Raw genomic sequence first — 20,896 nt, forward strand, 5'->3', positions numbered from 1 at the left:
TAAAGAAATTAAGATGCATAAAAGTGAAGTTTACTTAATTTTGCTTAAGTTATTAAATAAAATGTTACCTCCATCACGTTTTTCTGTTTTTAAAAAAAACTTCCCAGCCTAACCTAATATACATACCTACAATTAAACAGATAAACTATGGGTTAGAAAGGTCTCAAAAAGGCATATTGGTCTCTACACACTAAACAACACAGCACAAATACTAATTCAAATCAAACTTACTCAAAGTCATAATCAAACATGCCAGACGGGCTGAGGGGCAGCATTTGAAAGGAAGAAAGCAGTAGAAATTAATATACTAATTGAATAAATTAGTCGATTAGCCACCCTAGCAAGATTCATAGAAACAATATCAGCTTTAAGAATCTTAAGCCATAAAGTTTCAAACATCAAAGCACCAAAGATTCTGTGGTTGGGAGAGTCCCTTCCCTCACTGGATTTCGTATCAGAAGAACAGACTAAGAAAGGAAAAGTTATTGCATTAGAAAACGAGGTACCTGCAGGCCGTCTATTAGCTGCCAGATTCAGAGTTAGAACTTTTAAAATACGTAATTGTAGTGAAAAATATAAACAGCACATTAGAAGAAATAGAGAAAGAAGGGTTTAGTCATATAATGAAAGGGAGCTTTAAAGACAGTACTAACAATTCAGCACAATACACTTTGACTAACATGAAAGATAAAAACATTATACATTTTTTAAAAGAAAACATTCTGCAACTTTTAACCCAATCCTAAGTTCTAAGAATGTCCAGGGAACATGGTACTCTTTTTCTAGAGCATTCATCCTAGAAAGCCAAGGGTCGAATGAATAAACTTTGGTGACAGTCTTGTTCCAGAGGACTGCATGGTCCCTTCACTTTGGCCCTGAACTGGTGATGGCAGGTAACTGTTTATGTCAGGGCTAGGATTAAGAACACCCAAATCTACAGCCCCCGCCTCCCCCAGTAAGACAAAGGAGAGCCGACATCCACAAGCATCTGAGCCTCAGGGATCTGGAAGGAACAGTGCAGTGGAGGAGACTGTTTAGGGCATCACTGCTAACAGGCCATGGTCTGGGCCGAGCTCCAAAGCAAACATTAACCCTGAGCATGACTCCAGCTCTTTGGCTGGCTCCAACACCTTTCACACTGTAGACAGGTGCTGAAACAATATGCAAAATGCTCTATCTTCCTCCTGGCCCATGTTTGCAAGAGTGAAGCTGGAAGAAAGCTTAACTTCACTATCTCTTAGGCAACCGCCTCACTTAAGTCATTTGTGGAAGAGTACGCAGCGTACAAACCAGGAACCATCAAAAATTTAACTTTTCAGGACACCTGGCTGGCTCAGCTGAAAGAGCCGGAAGGGACTCCTGATCTCGGGGTCGTGTGTTCGAGCCCCACGATGGGTGTGGGGATTACTTCAAGTAAATAAAACTTCAAAAAGAATTTAATTTTCAGCCTAACCTAAATTTGTTCACAAGTGAGACTGTACCTACTTAATGAAAATGTCACAAACTACCTAGAATTCTAGAGTTCTGTGTATTATTAGTAAAAACCTCTAAGAGCAGCTATAAGTTATTATTTCTACTTTTTTCTTTAAAGTCACTGGGACTTATTATTCAGATAACATATAAAATATACGAATTCAGAACACTGTGATCATTTATGAATGCTAAAAATTATCTGACATATGTTCATATTCCTCAAGAGGACAAACCCAAAAGTTACTCCTTTTTGCTACAGTACCGTATTCATTTCCACTTTGCTTTACTCACCCCTACACAATGCCTGGCACACAGCAGGCATTCAGACATCTGTTGAAATAATTCACTATCAACTTTCTGCGAGTATCTGGGGCGTGGCAAGCTGGGAGGAGAAACAAGTAGGGTACTGACTGCAAATGTACACACGTGTGTGAACAAAGTGCTCCACTCTCCACCCTTCCAGAAAAGACAGGAGTCGGGGACAAGGAGTTTGGACACTTCCTGACTGAAGATGGTAGGAATCGGAGAAACCTCACTGGCCCCCGAGGTGCCACTCTGGTGCACGGGACGTTTTTATCCAGAAAGAAGGCAAATCAGCCCGACTCTGCTCCTTTGGAGCATGTAGGCGCCTACGGCCAACAGAAAAGGCCAGCCAGGTATTACAGCAGCGGGATGACAAAAGGGTCCTGGCTTTCCAAACAGAAAACACCATTTGTGAAAGCAATAAATAATACCCAAGATCTTTATAAATCCTTCTATTTTTCTGGAAGGAGTTAGCTCTAGGAGCCAGACGAAAAAGGGGTAGGACAGAGTAGTGTTCCTATGGAAATCTACTAGAAACCCACAGGAGGAAGTTAAGTTCATGTCTAATTCCCTTTTATCAGTCTGCTGATCATGGCCTTAAGAAAAGGGGAAGTATCACCTACAATGAACAGTAGCTACCTACTAAATCACTAATGGAAAAAATGTCCCAGAAACTTTCAAGGAATTGTCCCCCTACTCTAGACACTGTGAAATAGGAAAAGAATCATTACTTTAAAATAGCACTGGAGTAAATTTAATAAAAGTAACATAGAACATGACATTTAAATTACCTTAACAATTAAAAAAAATATTTTAAGAGTCTAGCTCCCGGCTACTGCTTGTGATGAGCTAGCATTAGTCCTACCGCAGTGATTAAATAGCCTATAACCTTACTAATCTTAAGATCTTGCTATTTCTTACTGCAGTCATGAGATTGGCATAGTGATTTTTGGTTTGCAGGAAAGTATTAAACAGTGATCTTGAGTCACTCTTTGGAGGAAATACTATTTCTGCAGTCTAAAAACCACCGCCACCACTGACAAGAAAAATTCTTTAAAAAACTAGAGAATCTGCTGATGCCTACGAGGCTTAAACCAGTTCAAGTTCATTCTGTATTACCGCCATTTGCCATAACCACAAAGCTAACGATGTGAATGCCTTGGGTGTGTGAAGGAATATCCCACAGGTCTGTAGAGCAACCCAACCCGAAGGGTACTGGAGCACAGGGAACCCCGCCACTCCTTGCTTGCATCCTTCACCTCAGTATGTGAGCTCCCAAGAGGAGCAGGACAAAAGCCAGCCTATGAACACCTGGTTTTCATGCCTGCCAGAAGACAGTCTGAGGTCAGGAAAAGACTGCTCACTCTAGAAGCTATGCATCCCCCTCCCTGAGTACAGCTGTACAATTATGAGTTAATAGGCCCTGGCATTATCATACAAACCCCAGGCAGAGGGTAATGCTAAAATCCTCTCTGCGTGACACCTGACCTCTCTGTCCACTGATGTCATTCCTATCTCCTTACGCACTGTAAAATACAAAAACAAAATAAACACACACACAGTGGACAAACATTATCTAGAAAGGTACTTTCATATCTTATGACTTTATATTATTCCTCTCTGATATCTGAAATCAGCAATTACAGACATGTAGAAAACAAAGAAATCATAAGCAATCAAACACTTGTATTTAAAAAGAAAAAAAGGCCTATCAGAGATCAGCTCTGTTCACCCACAAGGGAGTAAGTGTAAGCAGGGATCAGGATTAGGAGCTAAAGAATCTCTCCCCTTGGCAGCTTCCCAACATGTACAAGTGCCATATTCCAAGTCCTATTCTACAGACTTCCCCCTTTCCTCCTCAGATTCAATATGGAATGAAATTCTTTACACCAGAACAGTAAGAAGGCTGTCTTCCTTTACCATCACTCTAATGCCCACCCATTCCTCCACTGGAGAAAACTTCGCCTGTCTCATTTGGACCAAAGCAATTTCTCCCCACCTGCAACAGAAAAATGGCACCAAGCCTGACGCGTTTTTACCCTAGTAAAGCCCCTTTGCAGCAATGATCATGGCCGCTCTGGGCAGGGGAGTAGGGGCAGTGGAGTGGGGGAGGTCCCTGCCACTGACCTGTGTCGGTTTTTATTCTTTCGTTTTTTATGGCTGCTGTGATGACTCCCTGAGGAAGTAGAAGAAGCAGCCTTCTGAGGCTTCACTCCCTGCACAGATCCGTCCAGATCCTCAGGGTCCTCCTGGCTGGGCTCATTCTCCTGATTGTGGAAGTCTGGAGAAGTATCACTTTCTGTCCCACTTCCTGGTTCCCCTGGAGGGAATAAACACAAGTCCCAGAAGCGTCAGCAGCACTCCTCAGGCAGTCTGTCTGTCAGCCAGGAAAGATGTTGTTGAGCACTAACAGATTAAAAAAAGTGACGACTTCCCATCTTCCAGACCATACATTCTAAGTGACAGGAAAATACCTGCTGCCAGAGAAGATATGTGCAGTCAAAGCATCAAAGTTACCAGAGTTCCAGAAACTCAAGGAACCTGAAATAGTGTAACCAGAAGCAACCTACCTAAGGACAGCTGGGGGATGGGACCATACAAGCAGGAGTCCCTCCTCTTGGATGCATTAAGGTCACTTATACAGCAAATACACTAATGGGATTAATGATTATACAAAAAGCCTGGGTTCCTTCCCCAAACTGTACAGGAATCCTGTCGAGGGGGAGCGCAAGAGGACAGGAGCCTCATTATTCTGAGAAGTCTTAAGAATAGTATTTAAGGGACGGCTGGATGGCTCAGTCCATAAGCATCTGCCTTCGGCTCAAGTCATGATCCCAGGATCCTGGCATTTAGCCCCGCACTGGGCTCCCAGCTTGGCGGGGTGACTGTTTCTCCCTCTCCCCCTGCCTGTGCTATTTTTCTGTCAAATGAATGAATAAAAATCTTAAAAAAAAAAAAAAAGTATTTAAAAAGTGGTAGTAATACTCTTCAGCTGACATACATTCCCAATTTTAAAACTCTTTATATATATGGGGCGCCTGGGTGGCTCAGTGGGTTAAGCCGCTGCCTTCGGCTCAGGTCATGATCTCAGGGTCCTGGGATGGAGTCCCGCATCAGGCTCTCTGCTCAGCAGGGAGCCTGCTTCCCTCTCTCTCTCTCTCTGCCTGCCTCTCCATCCACTTGTGATTTCTCTCTGTCAAATAAATAAATAAAATCTTTAAAAAAAAATTCTTTATATATATTAAGCTAATTCAAAAACAATTTGCATAAATATGTATTTTTAAGAATAATTACATAGGGGTGCCTGGGTGGCTCAGACATTAAGCATCTGCCTTCCACTCAGGTCATGAGCCCGCTTGGGACTCCCTGCTCCATGGGAAGTCAGCTTCTCCCTCTCCCCCTCCCCCTGCTTGTGGTCCCTCTCTTGCTGTCAAATAAATAAATAAAATCTTAAAAAAAAAAAAAAAGAAAAGAAAAAGAAAGGGGCGCCTGAGTGGCTCAGTGGGTTAAAGCCTCTGCCTTCGGCTCCGGTCATGATCCCAGGGTCCTGGGATCAAGCCCCACATCCGGCTCTCTGTTCCGCAGGGAGCCTGCTTCCCTTCCTCTCTTTGCCTGCCTCTCTGCGTACTTGTGATCCTTGTCTGTCAAATAAATAAATAAAATCTTAAAAAAAAAAAAAGAATAATTACATATATTCTAGTAAAGGTATACCTATTTTTTCCTGAAAGGAATTTCTTGAAACCATAAATAGATAAGGATGGAAGAATACTTTCACTTGACTCAACTACTCAAGGAGCCCAAATATGTACATGGTTTCTTTTTCTCTTTATTTAATTTTTGTACACTATCAGTTTCTAAAAACTGTCAAAAGCAGTTATGTGGACAACAGGACCAGGGGCCAGTTTTCTTCTTTTTATATCTTTGTATTATAAAATGCTGGGAGGGGATTTCAAGTTGAGTCACACATGGGCACAAGAGTAAAAGAAAGAGACAGTCCCCAGAAAGCAGAAGGAAGCAGTGGAACCAGATCTCAGAAATCACAAGACCATATTTTTTAACAAGTCACGAGTGCAACAGAAGAGGGAGCTCTATGGCTATGAAGCTAGAAAAAGTATGCTGATGAATCCTGCTCCTAAACCAATTTCATATAAAAATTGGAAAACAAACTTTAAAACTTAGTACCCAAAACTACAGTAACCAAGACTGTGGTTAAGAAGAGACATACAGGGGCGCCTGGGTGGCTTAGTGGGTTGAGCCTCTGCCTTCGGCTCAGGTCATGATCTCAGGGTCCTGGGATCGAGCCCTGCGTCGGGCTCTCTGCTCAGCGGGGAGCCTGCTTCCTCCTCTCTCTCTGTCTGCCTCTCTGCCTACTTGTGATTTTTGTCTGTCAAATAAATAAATAAATCTTAAAAAAAAAAAGACATACAGATCAACAGAAATCGAAGTCCAGATAAAACCTTTACAGTTAGGGTCAAATGGCTTTGAAGGGTGATGAGACAATCACAGTGAAATCGTATTTTTGATAAATAAGGCTGGGACAAGTGGACATCCTCAAAGAAAAGAATGAAGTCTGACCCCTATCTCACACCACACACAAAAATGAATTCAAAATATATCAGAGGCCTAAATATAAGAGCTAAAAACATAAAACTCTTAGAACCCACTTGATTAGGTAAATGGTTTCTTAGGTAGGAGCACAAAAGGCAGCCGAACAAGAAAAAATACACAAGTATGTGGAGAAACTGGCACCCCCATACATTGCTGATGGGAATAGAAAATGGTACAGCCACCTGGAAACTGTCTGGTAGTACCTCAAAGCCTAAGGACAGACTTACCAAATGATCCAGCAATTCTACTCCCAGGTATATATCCAAGAGGAATGAAAACAGGTTCACACCAAACTTGTCATGAATTTTTTTTTTTTTTTTAAGATTTTATTTATCTGACAGAGAGAGAGAAATCACAAGTAGGCAAAGAGGCAGGCAGAGAGAGAGGAGGAAGCCGGTTCCCTGCTGGGCAGAGAACCCGATGTGGGGCTCGATCCCAGGATCCCGGGATCATGACCCGAGCTGAAGGCAGAAGCTTTAACCCACTGAGCCACCCAGGCGCCCCTGTCATGAATATTCACAGCAGTATTAAACCTAGTAGCCAAATGACCACTAACTGATGAATACATAAATAAAATGTGGTATATCCATACAATGGAGTATTATTCAGCATTAAAAAGAAATGTAATAGTAATACATGTTTTGTTTAGGGCTTTTTATTTTTCCTTGGTGTCATTATAGTGGTAAGAGCCTATCGTTTATAGAACTACCATAACACACAGCAATCCTATTTGTGGGTATTTATCCAAAGAACTGAAATCAGGATTTTGAAGAGACAGCTGCACTCCCATGTCCACTAAAGTATTCATTATTCACATTACCCAAAGTGTGAAAACCACCTAAACACCCATCAATGGATGAATGGATAGAGAAAACGTGATATATATATATATATATACATATATATATATGTATATATATATATATATATATATACACACACACACACACACACACAGAATGGAATATATTATAAAAGTCTCAATAAAAAAAGAAGGAAATCTTGTCATATGCTACAACACAGATGAACAAGGAGATCATGTTGAATGAAATAAACCAGTAGCAGAAGAACAAATACCGCATGATTCCATTTATGTAAGGCAGCTACAACAGCCACACTCAGGGAAGCAGAGAGTAGAATGGTGGCTGCCAAGGGGAAGAAGAAAGGAGGAGTAGAAAGTTTCAATTACGCATGAATAGGCTCTAGAGATCTGCCGTACAACACTGTACCGGTAGTTAACAATACTATAGGAGGCACTTAAAAATCTATGGAAGTCGGGGGAACTTGCTGGCTGAATCGTTAGGGCACACAACTCTTTTTTCTTTTTTTTTTTTAAAGATTTTATTTATTTATTTGTCAGAGATAGAGGGAGAGAGAACGAGTGAGCACAGGCAGACAGAGAGGCAGGTAGAGGCAGAGGGAGAAGCAGGCTCCCTGCCGAGCAAGGAGCCCGATGTGGGACTCCATCCCAGGGTGCTGGGATCATGACCTGAGCCGAAGGCAGCCGCTTAACCAACTGAGCCACCCAGGCGTCCCAGGGCACATAACTCTTAATCTCAGGTTGTGAGTTCAAGCCCCACGTTGAATGTGGAGCCTATTCAAAAAAAAAAAAAAAACAAAAAATCCTGTGAACTTATTTTTAACTTTTTTTTTAAGATTTTATTTATTTATTTGAGAGACATTACAGAGGGAAAAGGAGAAGGTGACTCGCTGTTGAGCAGAGAGCCTGATGTGGGCCTCAGTCCCAGGACCCTGAGATCATGACCTGAACCGAAGGCTATGCTTAACTGACTGAGCCACCCAGGCACCCCTGTTTTTAGTGTTTTTACCACAGTTTAAAAAACCTATCATTTGGAGAGACCTAAGAAACATGCATACAAGAAAATGGTATGATGTCTAGGATTTTCAATGTAACACAGGAGGTGGAAGTGACAGTAGGGGTATGGATGGAGCACTGAGCATGCTCTGGGATTTGGGGCAGTGTAACGGGGTACAAGGGGTTTGGTTTTTTACCTTATTTGTATAGATTCAAAAACTCACTTTAATAAAGAGTGTTTAATAAAAAGTATTCACTTTTCCCTATAGTTTATTTCGATATCTGTAACAGGCCCTCCCAAGGACTATAAGTGGTAATACTCTTTTTGGAAAGTCTAGGGTGTTTTCCAAAAACCAAAAACCAATTCCCTGATTCTCCAGACACCAACAATTTGATTCCGTTCTGACACTTATTACTGGAGTTAGGGCAGAGCCACAGGTTAAAGGCTCGGTCTCGTAAGCATGCCTCCCTCACTTCGGTCCCAAGTCCCAGGCCTCTCACACTTCTGACCAATGAGCTATAAATCAGGGGGTACCCTAAACTCCCTCTTCAGGTATCATAATTTCTACAATAGCCCCAAGAACTCAGGAATATGATTTATTTACTATTAATTGTCTATTATAAAAGCTACAACTCAGCAACAGCTTAATGCATAGGGCAAGGTATGGGGAGGGGCGGGGAGCTGCCATGCCTTTTCTGGGCACACCACCCTCCTAGCTCCTCACTTCATTCACCAACTAAAGCTCCACAGTTTAGGGTTTCAGTTGTTGTTGTTGTTTTTTAAGATTTTGTTTATTTATTAGAGAGAGGGCATGCAAAACATGCTCATGGCGGGGCGGGGGCGGCAGAGGGAAGCAGACTGTCCACTCAGCAGGGAGGGTGATGCACGGCTCAATCCCAGGACCCTGAGATCATGACCTGAGCCAAAGACAGATGCTTAACCGACTGTGCCCCACAGTTTAGAGGTTTTTAAGGAAGTTTCATTATGCAGTCATGATTAAGTCATTGGCTACTGGTGATTAACTCAGTCACTAGGCCTCCTCCCCTCTCTGAGTTTTGGGGTAGGGCTGAGAGTTCTAAGCCCCCATCCTCACACTCTCTAGGGCTCCCCAACTCTCAGTCATCTCCATTAGCATTCAACAGTTTCTTCCGTATGCAGTAAATACTAGTCATTCTTACCACTCTGGAGATTCCAAGGGTTTTAGGAGCTGTGTGCCAGAGCAGGGGACAAAGACCTACTATGTATTTCCCACCACACCACAGAAAGTAACTGTGCTGTATTTATGAAAATCGCCCTTTGACACAACAATGCCACTTCCGGGACACCAACCTATAGAAATAAAAAGCCCATTACACACAAGCTAGTGTACCAGGAAGTTTCCTGCAACATTGTTTATATTGGGGAAAGTGGAGAGTGTGAATGTGCACCAAAGGGGAGGAGGCACAACCAGACTGTTGGGTATTTTCAGCATTTGAAAAGAATGTGAGATTGTAACAATAGCTAACAGAGTCTTAACTAGAAGCCTGGCCTGCTCTATACCCTTTACATACATCGTGCCTAAAGCCCTCACAGAAACCTCTGCAACTATGATGACCACTTACAGAGAAGGAAACCGAGGAGGCTGGAGTTTAAGAAATCTGCCCAAGGTCACACAGCTAATAAGGGAAAGAGTCGGGATTCATAGTTAAAGACAGTTTGGATCCAAAGCCCACGCTCTTCATCACTACTCCATACACTTCTATCTAGATGTGTTCAACCTGCAGAGGCATAGGTGAAAAAGCAGATAAAATGTACTGCTGGATCCAATGCCTTTCTTTTAAAAAAAGAAAATCTCAATAGATGCAGAAAAGCATCTGACAAAGTACAGCATCCTTTCTTTCCTTTTTTAAGATTTTATTTATTTGACAGACAGAGATCACAAGTAGGCAGAGAGGCAGGCGGGGGGCGGGGAGGAAGCAGGCTCCCTGCCAAGCAGAGAGCCCGATTCGGGGCTCCATCCCAGGACCCTGGGATCATGACCTGAGCTGAAGGCAGAGGCCTTAACCCACTGAGCGACCCAAGCACCCCTACAGCATCCTTTCTTGATCAAAACTCTTCACAGTGTAGGGACAGAGGGTACATACCCCACTATCATAAAAGTCATCTATTAAAAACCTACAGCAAATATCATTCTCACTGGGGAAAAACTGAGAGCTTTTCCCCTAAGGTCAGGAACAATGCAGGGATGTCCACTATCACCACTGCTATTCTACATAGTACTAGAAGTTCTTACCCTCAGCAATCAGACAACAAAAAGAAATAAAAGGCATCTGAATCGGCAAAGAAGAGGTCAAACTCTCTTTGCAGATGATATGATACTTTACATGAAAATCCAAAAGACTCTACCCCAGTACTGCTAGAACTCATACAGGAATTCAGTAAAGTATCAGGATATAAAACAATGCACAGAAATCAGCTGCATTTCTCTATACCAAAAGCAAGACAGAAAAAAGAGAAATTAAGAAGTCGATTCCATTTACAATTGCACCGAAAACCATAAGATACCTAGGAATAAACCTAATCAAAGAAGCAAAGAATCTGTACTCAGAAAACTATAACGTATTCATGAAAGAAATTGAGGAAGACACAAAGAAATGGAAAAATGTTCCATGTTCATGGACTGGAAAAACAAATATTGTGAAAATGTCTACGCTACCTAGAGCAATCTACACATTTAATGCAATCCCTATCAAAATACCATCAACTTTTTTCAAAGAAATGGAACAAATAATCCTAAAATTTGTATAGAACCAGAAAAGACCCTAAATAGCTAGAATGTTGAAAAAGAAAACCAAAGTTGGTGGCATCACAATTCCAGACTTCAAGCTCTATTTTAAAGCTGTAATCATCAAGATAGTACAGTACTGGCACAAAAACAGACACACAGATCGATGGAGCAGAACAGAGAGCCCAGAAATGGACCCTCAACTGTATGGTCAACTCATCTTTGAAAGCAGGAAAGAATGTCCAATGGAATAAAGAGTCTCTTCAACAAATGGTGTTGGGAAAATTGGACAGCCACATGCAGAAGAATGAAACTGGACCATACACAAATAGACTCAAAATGGATGAAAGACCTAAATTTGAGACAGGAATCCATCAAAATCCTTGAGGAGAAAACAGGCAGCAACCTCTTCAACCTCCCCCTCAGCAACTTCCTAGAAACATCGCCAAAGAAAAGGGAAGCAAGGGCAAAAATGAACTATTGGGACTTCATCACTATAAAAAGCTTTTTCACAGCAAAGGAAACAGTCAACAGAATCAAGACAACTGACGGAATGGGAGAAGATATTTGCAAATGACATATCAGATAAAGGGCTAGTATCCAAAATCTATAAAGAACTTATCAAACTCAACACCCAAAGAATAATCTAATCAAGAAATGGGCAGAGACATAAACAGATGTTTCTGCAAAGAAGACATCCAAATGGCTAACAGACACATGTAAGTGCTCCACATCACTTGGCATCAGGGAAATACAAATCAAAACTTCAATGAGATAACACCTCACACTAGTCAGAACAGCTAAAATTAACAAGTCAGGAAACAGCAAATGTTGGTGAGGATGTGGAGAAGAGGAATCCTCCTACACTGTTAGTGGGAATGCAAGCTGGTACAGCTACTCTGGCAAACAGATGGAGGTTCCTCAAAAAGTTGAAAATAGAACTATCCTATGACCCAGCAATCGCACTACTGGGTATTTACCCTAAAGACACAAATGTAGTGATCCGAAGGGGCATGTGCACCTCGAAATTTATAGCAGCAATGTCCACAATAGCCACACAATGGAAAGAACCTAGATGTCCATCAATAGCTGAATGGATAAAGGAGATGTGGTGGGTGTGCATACACATACACACACACACACACGCACGCGCACAGACACTCACAGGAATATTATACAGCCATTAAAAGGTGAAATCTTGCCATTTGCAACAACATGGATGGAATTAGAGGTTATTATGCTAAGCAAAATTAAGTCAATCAGAGAAAGAATTATATGATCTCACTGATATGAGGAATCTGAGAAACAAGGCAGAGGATCATAGGGGTAAGGAGGGAAAAATGAAACAAGATGAAATCAGAGAGGGAGACAAACCATAAGAGACTCTTAATCTGAGGAAACAAACAGGGTTGCTGGAGGGGAGGGCGGTGGAAGGGATGGGGTGTCTGGGTGATGAACATGGGGAGGGTATGTGCTATGGTGAGTGCTGTGAATTGTGTAAGATGTATAAATCACAGACCTGAACCCCTGAAACAAATACATTATATGTTAATAAAAAAAAATTTTTTAAATAAAAAAACCCTTTAGGGACGCCTGGGTGGCTCAGTTGGTCAAGCAGCTGCCTTCAGCTCAGGTCATGATCCCAGTGTCCTGGGATCGAGTCCCACAACGGGCTCCTTGCTTGGCAGGGAGCCTGCTTCTCCCTCTGCCCTCTGCCTGCCTGTGCTCGCTCTAGCTCCTCTCTCTCTGACAAATAAATAAATAAAATCTTAAAAAATAAAAAAATAAAAAAATAAAACCCTTTAAAAAAGCCCTAGAATAAACAAACAAACAAACAAACAAAAAAACCCCAAAAAACAAATAAACAAAAAAAAAACCCTCCAAGTGAAAAACAAAACAAAACAAAACCCAACTCTGTGCGTCTGCATGTGTGTGTATGTGTGTGTGCAGTGTGTGAATGTGCAGGTGGCTAGGTTAGGATGACATCATGCTGTTAACGGTTACCTCAGAAAGTTGGGGCTGAAGTAGAACACGAGGTAATGAACCTATTTCATATTTACTTCTAAGTAGTCTGACTGAATAAAATCAGAATATAATCCTTTCCTAATTAAAAAAAAAAAAAACCTCTAACAAAATATAAAAAGATGAGTCTAAAATGGAGACGTATGATCAGGACAGCCTTTTCCCATAGCCACTCCTGTTTTTATGTAGGTTGAAAAATGTCCTCTCTAAAACTGCAAATGACAGAGGCACTGGTGAGGGAGGGAACAGGCTGATGGGGCATGAGGTCACAAATGCTTTGGATCATAGACAGGGTGACAGAAGGGGCACAGGACTGAGTAGGGGGCTGGGCAAAGGAAGAGAGGATGAACTAAAAAGGTGGGAGACAAGTCAGAAAGGTAAGTTAGATACAGCAACTTCTGCCTAACCTGCAATTCTGTTAAATGACATTAGTGAACCAAATCAATCATTTCCTCATTTCGGAACCGCTGCTATGGGAAGACTGAGTAAATGGATGAGCCGGTCATATTCTGTCAGCACCCATGGGCAAACACATACAAAAGAGTGTAAAATCGAATCAAAGCCCTGTGAATGGAGAATCCACCTGTGTTACTTCTCTGAAGAGAGAACATCCCCAGCAGTAACCGGTGTCCCAAAGGACAGATATGGATATTAAGCACCACGGGAGCCAGAGAAAAAAGAGTGAATTATTCAGGAAAAGCTTCACGGAGGAGGTGGAATTTAAGCTGGACCTTGAAAAATGAGAAGCCAAAATAAGTACAAAAAATAGCACAAGTGAAAGCGCAGAGACAACAAAACACCAGGTACACTTGAGCCAAATGAATCAAACAACATCTCTTAAGCAGACGGCTTGAGGAATGAGAGGTGAAATAGCACGACAGGGTAAGGAAGAGCCATGAGTGTCGGATTAAGGGATCCGACCTACGGAGACAGTGTGAGATGATGTTTAAAAGAGCTGACTGGTCGCTTAACCTTTCAGACCCTGTTTCTCCACCCATACAATAGGAACTCTTTCTCTACACTGAAAATCTCTTAGAGACCAGGCACTGGGGTCAATGCTGGAGCTACAGCGATGCTCCCTCCTTTCATGCCTATAATCTGTATCTATCCTTCAAGAAGTAGCGTTGAGGGGCACCTGGGAGGCTCAGTGGGTTAAAGCCTCTGCCTTCAGCTCAGGTCATGATCCCAGGGTCCTGGAATCGAGCCCCGCATCGGGCTCTCTGCTCAGCGGGGAGCCTGCTTCTCCCTCTCTCTGCCTGCCTCTCTGCCTACTTGTGATTTTTGTCTGTCAAATAAATAAATAAAATCTTAAAAAAAAAAAAAGAAGTAGCTTTGAGGAATAAATGAGATCAATGCAAGTGGCTGCGTAGTATCTAGAACACAGTTAAGTGTTCAAGTCTCAGTATCCTTGAGATCCACAAACATGCAAGTCAAATTCTCAACAGTAAACAATCTGCGGTAAAATAGTAAAATAGTTGCTAGCAGGACACAAGATAAAGTCATCGAGTACTTATAAACAGAGAAGCGACATCAAACAACAAATGTTTTCTGAGTTCTCTATGCAAACCTGCGTTTTAGGATTACTGGGCTCAAAGTAGTTTATGAGGGGGGCCACAGCCAGGGAGACCACATTAAACACTATTAAAATACAAAGCGTGACCACAAAGAAAAAATTTTTTATTTATTTATTTTTTCTTATTTATTTATTTCTATTTTATTTATATATGTATATATTTTATTATTTATTTGATTTATTTATTTGAGAGAGACAGAGTGAGAGAGACAGAACACGAGAAGGGGGAGGGTCAGAGGGAGAAGCAAACTCCCTGCTGAGCAGTGAGCCTGATGCGGGGCTCGAATCTGAGACTCTAGGATCATGACCCGAGCTGAAGGCAGACGCTTGGTTAAGCGTCTGAGCCACCAGGTGCCACCCAGGTGCCCCAATAATTGTCTTTTCTTGGCTCATGGAAGTAGGAGAGAAGTGAGAGCAAAAGGGGTGGGTTATAACACCCCAAAGTACAGCAGTGAGTCAGTCAACTCTATGATGCTGTCACCAGGAAAAGACACGTAAGTTCATTTCTCACTGACATATAAGTAAGCTACTTGGCTTTAGAGTAAAGAATGTCAGATTTTGATTAAGTGTAATACACCTACAAATGAGACACTCTTCTTAAACAACAATAAAACACCTACTGAATAGTGCTAAGGCACTAACTTTGATAAGCACATAAACTTAAAAGATGAAAGAAATATACTCAACTATGCTTCATGCAGCCATTTATTTATCCACTGGAATGATTTAAATGCTGAGGAAAGATCTGGTTTGATGAAAACTTCAGAGGAGTCTGGTAAAACAAACAGTAGAAACTAAGCTGATCCTTTAAAGGAAACTGGATAAAATCTGGCTGTTTGTTTTTCTTTCAGTAATTTGCATAAAATTCCCCTTTGGGGATCCTGCTAATCCACTCTATCATGCTAGTTTAGGTACATAAGTCAAAGGAAGCAGAAAGTAATGCATTTTTTTTTTAAGATTTTATTTATTTATTTGAGAGAGTGAGCACAGGCAGACAGTGGCAGGCAGAGGCAGAGGGAGAAGCAGGCTCCCCGCTGAGCAAGGAGTCCGTTATGGGACTCCATCCCACGATGTTGGATCATGACCCGAGCCGAAGGCAGCCGCTTAACCAACTGAGCCACCCAGGCGTCCCAGTAATGCATCTTTTTAAAAAGTTTTCAGAATGGTTTGAACTCCAAAATCCTTGAGATCTAAGAATGTGTAACTCAAAATTCTAAGAGAAAAGAATCTGTACTTCATCACCACCAAAAAGCAAGAACCAGGAGTCATTCCACAAGATTTGTTAATACGGAAATTCTGAGACATTGGAGAGATTCTGTACAAAGGAAAAAGAGCAAAAGATGAAGCAGACCATTCCTCTTCATGGAATTAAAGCTTGGTTTGAATCACTTGGGTCTTTCAGGGACCCTCAACTTGGTTTAGATGTCTAAACACCCAGTAGAAGAAAACATAACATCTTTGGAAGATGGTACCTTCTTCCTCACCCTCAAATTATTCTATAAATACTTGAGGTTACAATGAGCAGTACACAGTCAAAAATAACCAGGCACACAGGAAAATTAGACTTTATGAGAAATAACCAGAGGAAGCAACAGACAACACAAACTCGTCTTGAAGGACTTCAGAGGTTGAAATTAAGCACAGAATATGCAACAACCGGGCTCACTCTGCTTAAAGAAGTGAAATAAAGTTTAAAAATAATTTTTTTAAATATATTTTTTAAAGACTTTATTTATTTGACATGGAGAGAGTGAGAGAGAAAAAGAGACAAAGAGTAAGCACAAGCAGGGGGAACAACAGGCAGGGGAGCAGCAGGCTTCCCACCGAGCAAGGAGGCCGATGTGGGGCTTGATCCCAGAACCCTGGGATCATGACCTGGGCTGAAGGCAGCTGCTTAACCAACTGAGCCACCCAGGCACCCCCAAAAAATCAAGGAAAGGTTTAACAGCAAATGAGACACAACTAAAAGATTTGTGAACTGCCGGGTGGCCCAGGGGCAAAGACAAGACATGGAAAGGCTAATAAAAGACATAAAGGATATAAGGAGAAAGTTTAACATACATGTAAGCAGAGAAGGGGAAGAGATGGGACAGAGCTCAGAGCAAATGCAGTATATGAAGAAGTAATAGCTGAGAATTTTCCAGAACTGATGAAAAATACCAAGGCACCATTTCAAGAGGTCCAATGAAACCCAAGCAGATAATTACAAATAAATTCATACATAGGGGCTCCTGGGTGGCTCAGTGGGTTACGCCTCTGCCTTCAGCTCAGGTCATGATCTCAGGGTCCTGGGATTGAGCCCCACATCAGGCTCTCTGCTCAGCAGAGAGCTGAGCTCTGCCTGCCTCCTTGCCTACTTGTGATCTCTCCCTTTGTCAAATAAATAAACAAAATCTTTAAAAAAAATTTCATACTTAGACACACTGTAGGTGACTACAAAAAAATCAAGATGAAACTAAACTAAAAAAATAGCAGTAAGGGGGCACCTGGGTTGCTCAGTCGATTAAGCGTCTGACCCTTGATTTTGGCTCAGGTCATGATCTCTGGTTCCTGAGACAAGCCCCATGTTGGACTCTGTGCTTAGCAGGGAGACTGCTTGAGATTCCCTCTCCCTCTGCACCCCCCTCCCAAAAGAACAGCAGGAGGAAACAGTAATGACAGGTGGTGAGACAGAACAGACAGAACCCAACAGAATTACTTTAAAGGGGCTCTGACCATTTGAACTGATAAACTCCAGTATTTACGTAATTCTCTATTCTAAAAAGAATTCAAAGCAGTTTACCAAGATTCATATATCAAAATCAACTTAAAATGAGAAGTAAAACAAAGAGGGATAGAAGACTTAAGTAAGCTGGATGCAACACTAATTCTCCAAATGCATGCTATATTCTCATTCTCCAAATGCATGCTCTACATTTATACTTCCTTACAGAGGAGAACCACTAAACATTCGAGCACCTGCACAAAGAAACAGTCCATTACCAGACACTCAGTAAAAACCAACCAGCTGTTCAAGGAAAATAACTATTCCTTTTTTTTTTAAAGATTTATTTATTTATTTGAGAGAAGAGAGACAGAGTGTGCATGTGTGCAAGTGGAGGGGAGGAGAGGGGCAGAGGGAGAGGAGAGGGAGAGAATCAGACTCCCAGCTGAGTGGGCTCGATCTCACCACCCCGAGATCATGACCGGAGCCGAAATCAAGAGGCAGAGGCTCAACCAACTGAGCCACCCAGAGTCCCCTCAGGGAAAGCAACTATTCCTAAAAATCATAATAATTAGTAATGATAGTAAACATCTGTGACATTCTCTTAACAATAAATACAGTAGCACATTTAACAGGACCAAAATATAATTCATCAAATGCAACATGATAGGGAAGACCAAGAAATACCACTCTGACATATGCGAGGGATGTGGCTCAAACCAAGGGGAAGATCTCAGGGGACGGATGGCCTACACCTGCTTCAGAAAACCTTCAATACATAAGTGCTTGTCTCAGCCAAGCTTCTGAAAGCTGAGGTTTTAAGACTCATCTCCTCACGAGTATCTAGGTGCAGCCATTCTATGTAGTTAAGACCAAAGCCAGATGTTGAACCACCCACCAGGCCAGGAGGAGGATTATGGGCTTTTCTTGAAAACTAAGGAGTCAGACATCATTCCATTTCAACTCACACAGTGAGGTCCAGGGTGTTCCTTAACCAGTCTTATGACTCAGAAAGCAGACAATACTAGCGCCACATTCTACAAGTGGCAATTAACTGAAAAGAAGTAAGATTTAACTTATTTAAGCCACAGTAAAAGAAAAATCAAAAGCACTCTGTATAGTTAATTGGTTGGCAGAAAGGAATCAAAGATGCCTTCAGGGATGAATGAGGGAGAATAGAAGTACTATAACTGAAAAACTGAGCAGACGAGTTTTGAAAAAAACAGAACAATTTGGTTTTAGATAAAATGTATGAGCTTGAATATCTGAGCAGAAATGACCAGAAGACATTTTCCAGAATTTTCTAGATATTAAGAAATCTGTACACAGAGATAAAAATCAAAGTCACTGAGTAGTTCTAATTCCCAAACTACCAAAATGGATTTTCCTCAAATCACTGGCCCAGTGCAAACACAACTGGATCCCACAAGATAGACAACTTGATCATTAGCTCAGGGTTCTGGGATCGAGCCCCGCATCTGGCTCTCTGCTTCATGGGGAGCCTGCTTCTCCCTCTCTCTGCCTGCCTGTCTGTCTACTTGTGATCTGTCAAGTAAACACATAAAATTAAAAAAAAAAAAAACCTGAATACAAAAAGCAGGTCATGTTTCAGAGTGGCCCAGTGCACAGGCAGTGTCCAACACAGATAGCTCCATAGAGTCTGACTCAGAGAAATAAATGTACAATCTATATCCCATCACTAGACATTAGAATAGAATTAGACTATATGGCTTACCTACAGAGAACGATACAATTTCTTTACAAAGTAAATACTATCTACTCTGCATTTTATATTTAAGAACACATAGGTACATTCTGTTCCCAGGATGAGATTCTCAAGAATTATTAAACTGGGGACATGGAGATTTATCATATATGTCTGAACTTTTCCATGATAAAAGGTTTTCTTTTTAAATTAAACAAACAAATGAAACAAAACAAAAAAAAACTCCCTAACACTTATCAGCAAGGAAGACATATCTTTGTGTCTTTGAGCAGCCAGAGTCAACCTCTCATGACAGATGAGGCAGGAGGGACATGGTTTCCTCCTCAAAAAGAAAAGAGGAAAAAGATATGATTAAGGAGACTCAAAGGATTCCTAACTTCTAGGTTTTACAGGAGTTAAATATAAGGGTTATTGTGGCTTAAAAATTAAGTAATAAAAAAGTAAAAAAATAGACTTACTCTTTTCAATGAGCTGATCCTGAACTCCTGCCAACGCACTTACTGCCTAAAAGAAAAAAACCACCCGTTACTAGAAAAATTACCACAGACCTCCAGAGAGCACTCAGACAGCTGGGAAAGAGAAAACTCGTAGAAATTTAACTGAGGTGTTCCTCCGAGATGGGCCACAGTAAAGCTCCCCCCACCTCACTTACAGCTGCTGAAGTAACTGAGGATTTACTGAAGAGCCGCTCAGCTTCCTTAAACTTCCGGTTCCTTCGATCGTTTTTGCTATTGGAGTTTCTAAAACACACACAAGAAACTCATAAGCACCAAGCTGTATCTATGGCTCAAGCTGAGGACAGCCCAAGCCTATGTAAGGAACTCTCTCTTTGTCTCTCTTTTTTAAATTACCGACTTTCAGACGGAAATGCCTCCAACACCGTTTGGATTGACCAAAATGACCTTTACGCTGAATGCCTACACAGACACCAACAGTTTCCAATACATGGCAGGGGCTCCACTGTGGGATATTACTTACTTGGTTCCCAGTCACTGTATTTTTAATATGTATTTATTTTGATGCTTATTAAAAAAAAAAAAAACTAGCAGAGACTAGTGGTATGAAATGTTTGTCATATAAGCTTAACTGAAAAAATTTAATGAACATGGGGCACCTAGCTAGCTCAGGGGAACATGTGACTGTTGCTCTCCCGGGTTGTGAGTTTGAGCCCCACACTGGGTTTAGAGACAACTTAAAAAAATAAGATATTTTTTTAAAAATTTCAAAGAACAAATCAGAGTTCCTTAAGGAAATGTTTGGTATCAGTTCTGGGATAAGAAAAGGCCAATGTGAGTCTAAGACACCTTGTTGGGACAGAAAGCAACAAAATGCTCAAAGATTAAAGGGTCATGTCAAAAAGGCAAAGGAGGCTCCCTGTCTACATGTAGGGCAAACCAAGCACTGAAAGGATAATGATAGCCACCAGTCTGTATGTTCATGATGTACGCACTTCTCTGTGTATATTTCAGTAAGTTCAGAGTAAAAAATAGGCCTCTAAAGTAAAAAAGTGACAGCACTACATTCCAACACTCTGATTTTTTTTTTTTTTTAAATGCACTGGTCTCTAGTGATATTAAGAAGAGCGGGCCAGAGATAGAGAATGAACGGGAGAGAAGATATGAAGGGAAGACTCTTCCTTCGGAATGCCAGTAGTCCACATACCAGGATCAGAATCAGCAGTATATTAAGTGAGTCAGGTAAAAATCAACAGTGGATATTAAAACCACTGAATAAAAACTTGGAGGAGCAATATATTCACACTGTCTAAAAGTATAGTCTCTGATCACAAAGAGAAAAAAATGAATTTTTACAAGGGAGAAATCATATGCTCAAACTTCGTACCAGTAATGGGACAATATGACATTATGTGCCTCCCAATCAAATACAGGTAAATGAGACACCAGGC

General features: G+C 41.4%; 1 protein-coding gene across 4 annotated transcripts in view; it reads right to left on the reverse strand.

Moving 5' to 3' along the window:
• MEAF6 (MYST/Esa1 associated factor 6) overlaps positions 1–20,896 on the reverse strand; it is a 28,317-nt gene that overhangs the window by 4,295 nt on the left and 3,126 nt on the right. Inside the window, exons 3-7 of one of the 4 annotated variants that reach the window (XR_006601712.1) lie at positions 19,643–19,730; positions 19,449–19,494; positions 3,904–4,096; positions 232–261; positions 69–126 (exon numbers count right to left, since the gene is read on the reverse strand). Coding sequence is in view for 2 of the 4 variants with exons in the window: in XM_045064208.1 (XP_044920143.1) it covers positions 232–261; positions 3,904–4,096; positions 19,449–19,494; positions 19,643–19,730 (357 nt within the window). In the remaining 2 variants the exon portion in view is untranslated. The remainder of the gene's footprint in view (positions 1–68; positions 127–231; positions 262–3,903; positions 4,097–19,448; positions 19,495–19,642; positions 19,731–20,896) is intronic. The other 3 variants (XR_006601713.1, XM_045064208.1, XM_045064209.1) reach the window with 3 other exon arrangements.

Source organism: Mustela putorius, unplaced genomic scaffold, assembly GCF_011764305.1.
Source record: "Mustela putorius furo isolate JIRA1106 unplaced genomic scaffold, ASM1176430v1.1 tig00003853_pilon_pilon_pilon, whole genome shotgun sequence".
Lineage (NCBI taxonomy): Eukaryota > Metazoa > Chordata > Mammalia > Carnivora > Mustelidae > Mustela > Mustela putorius.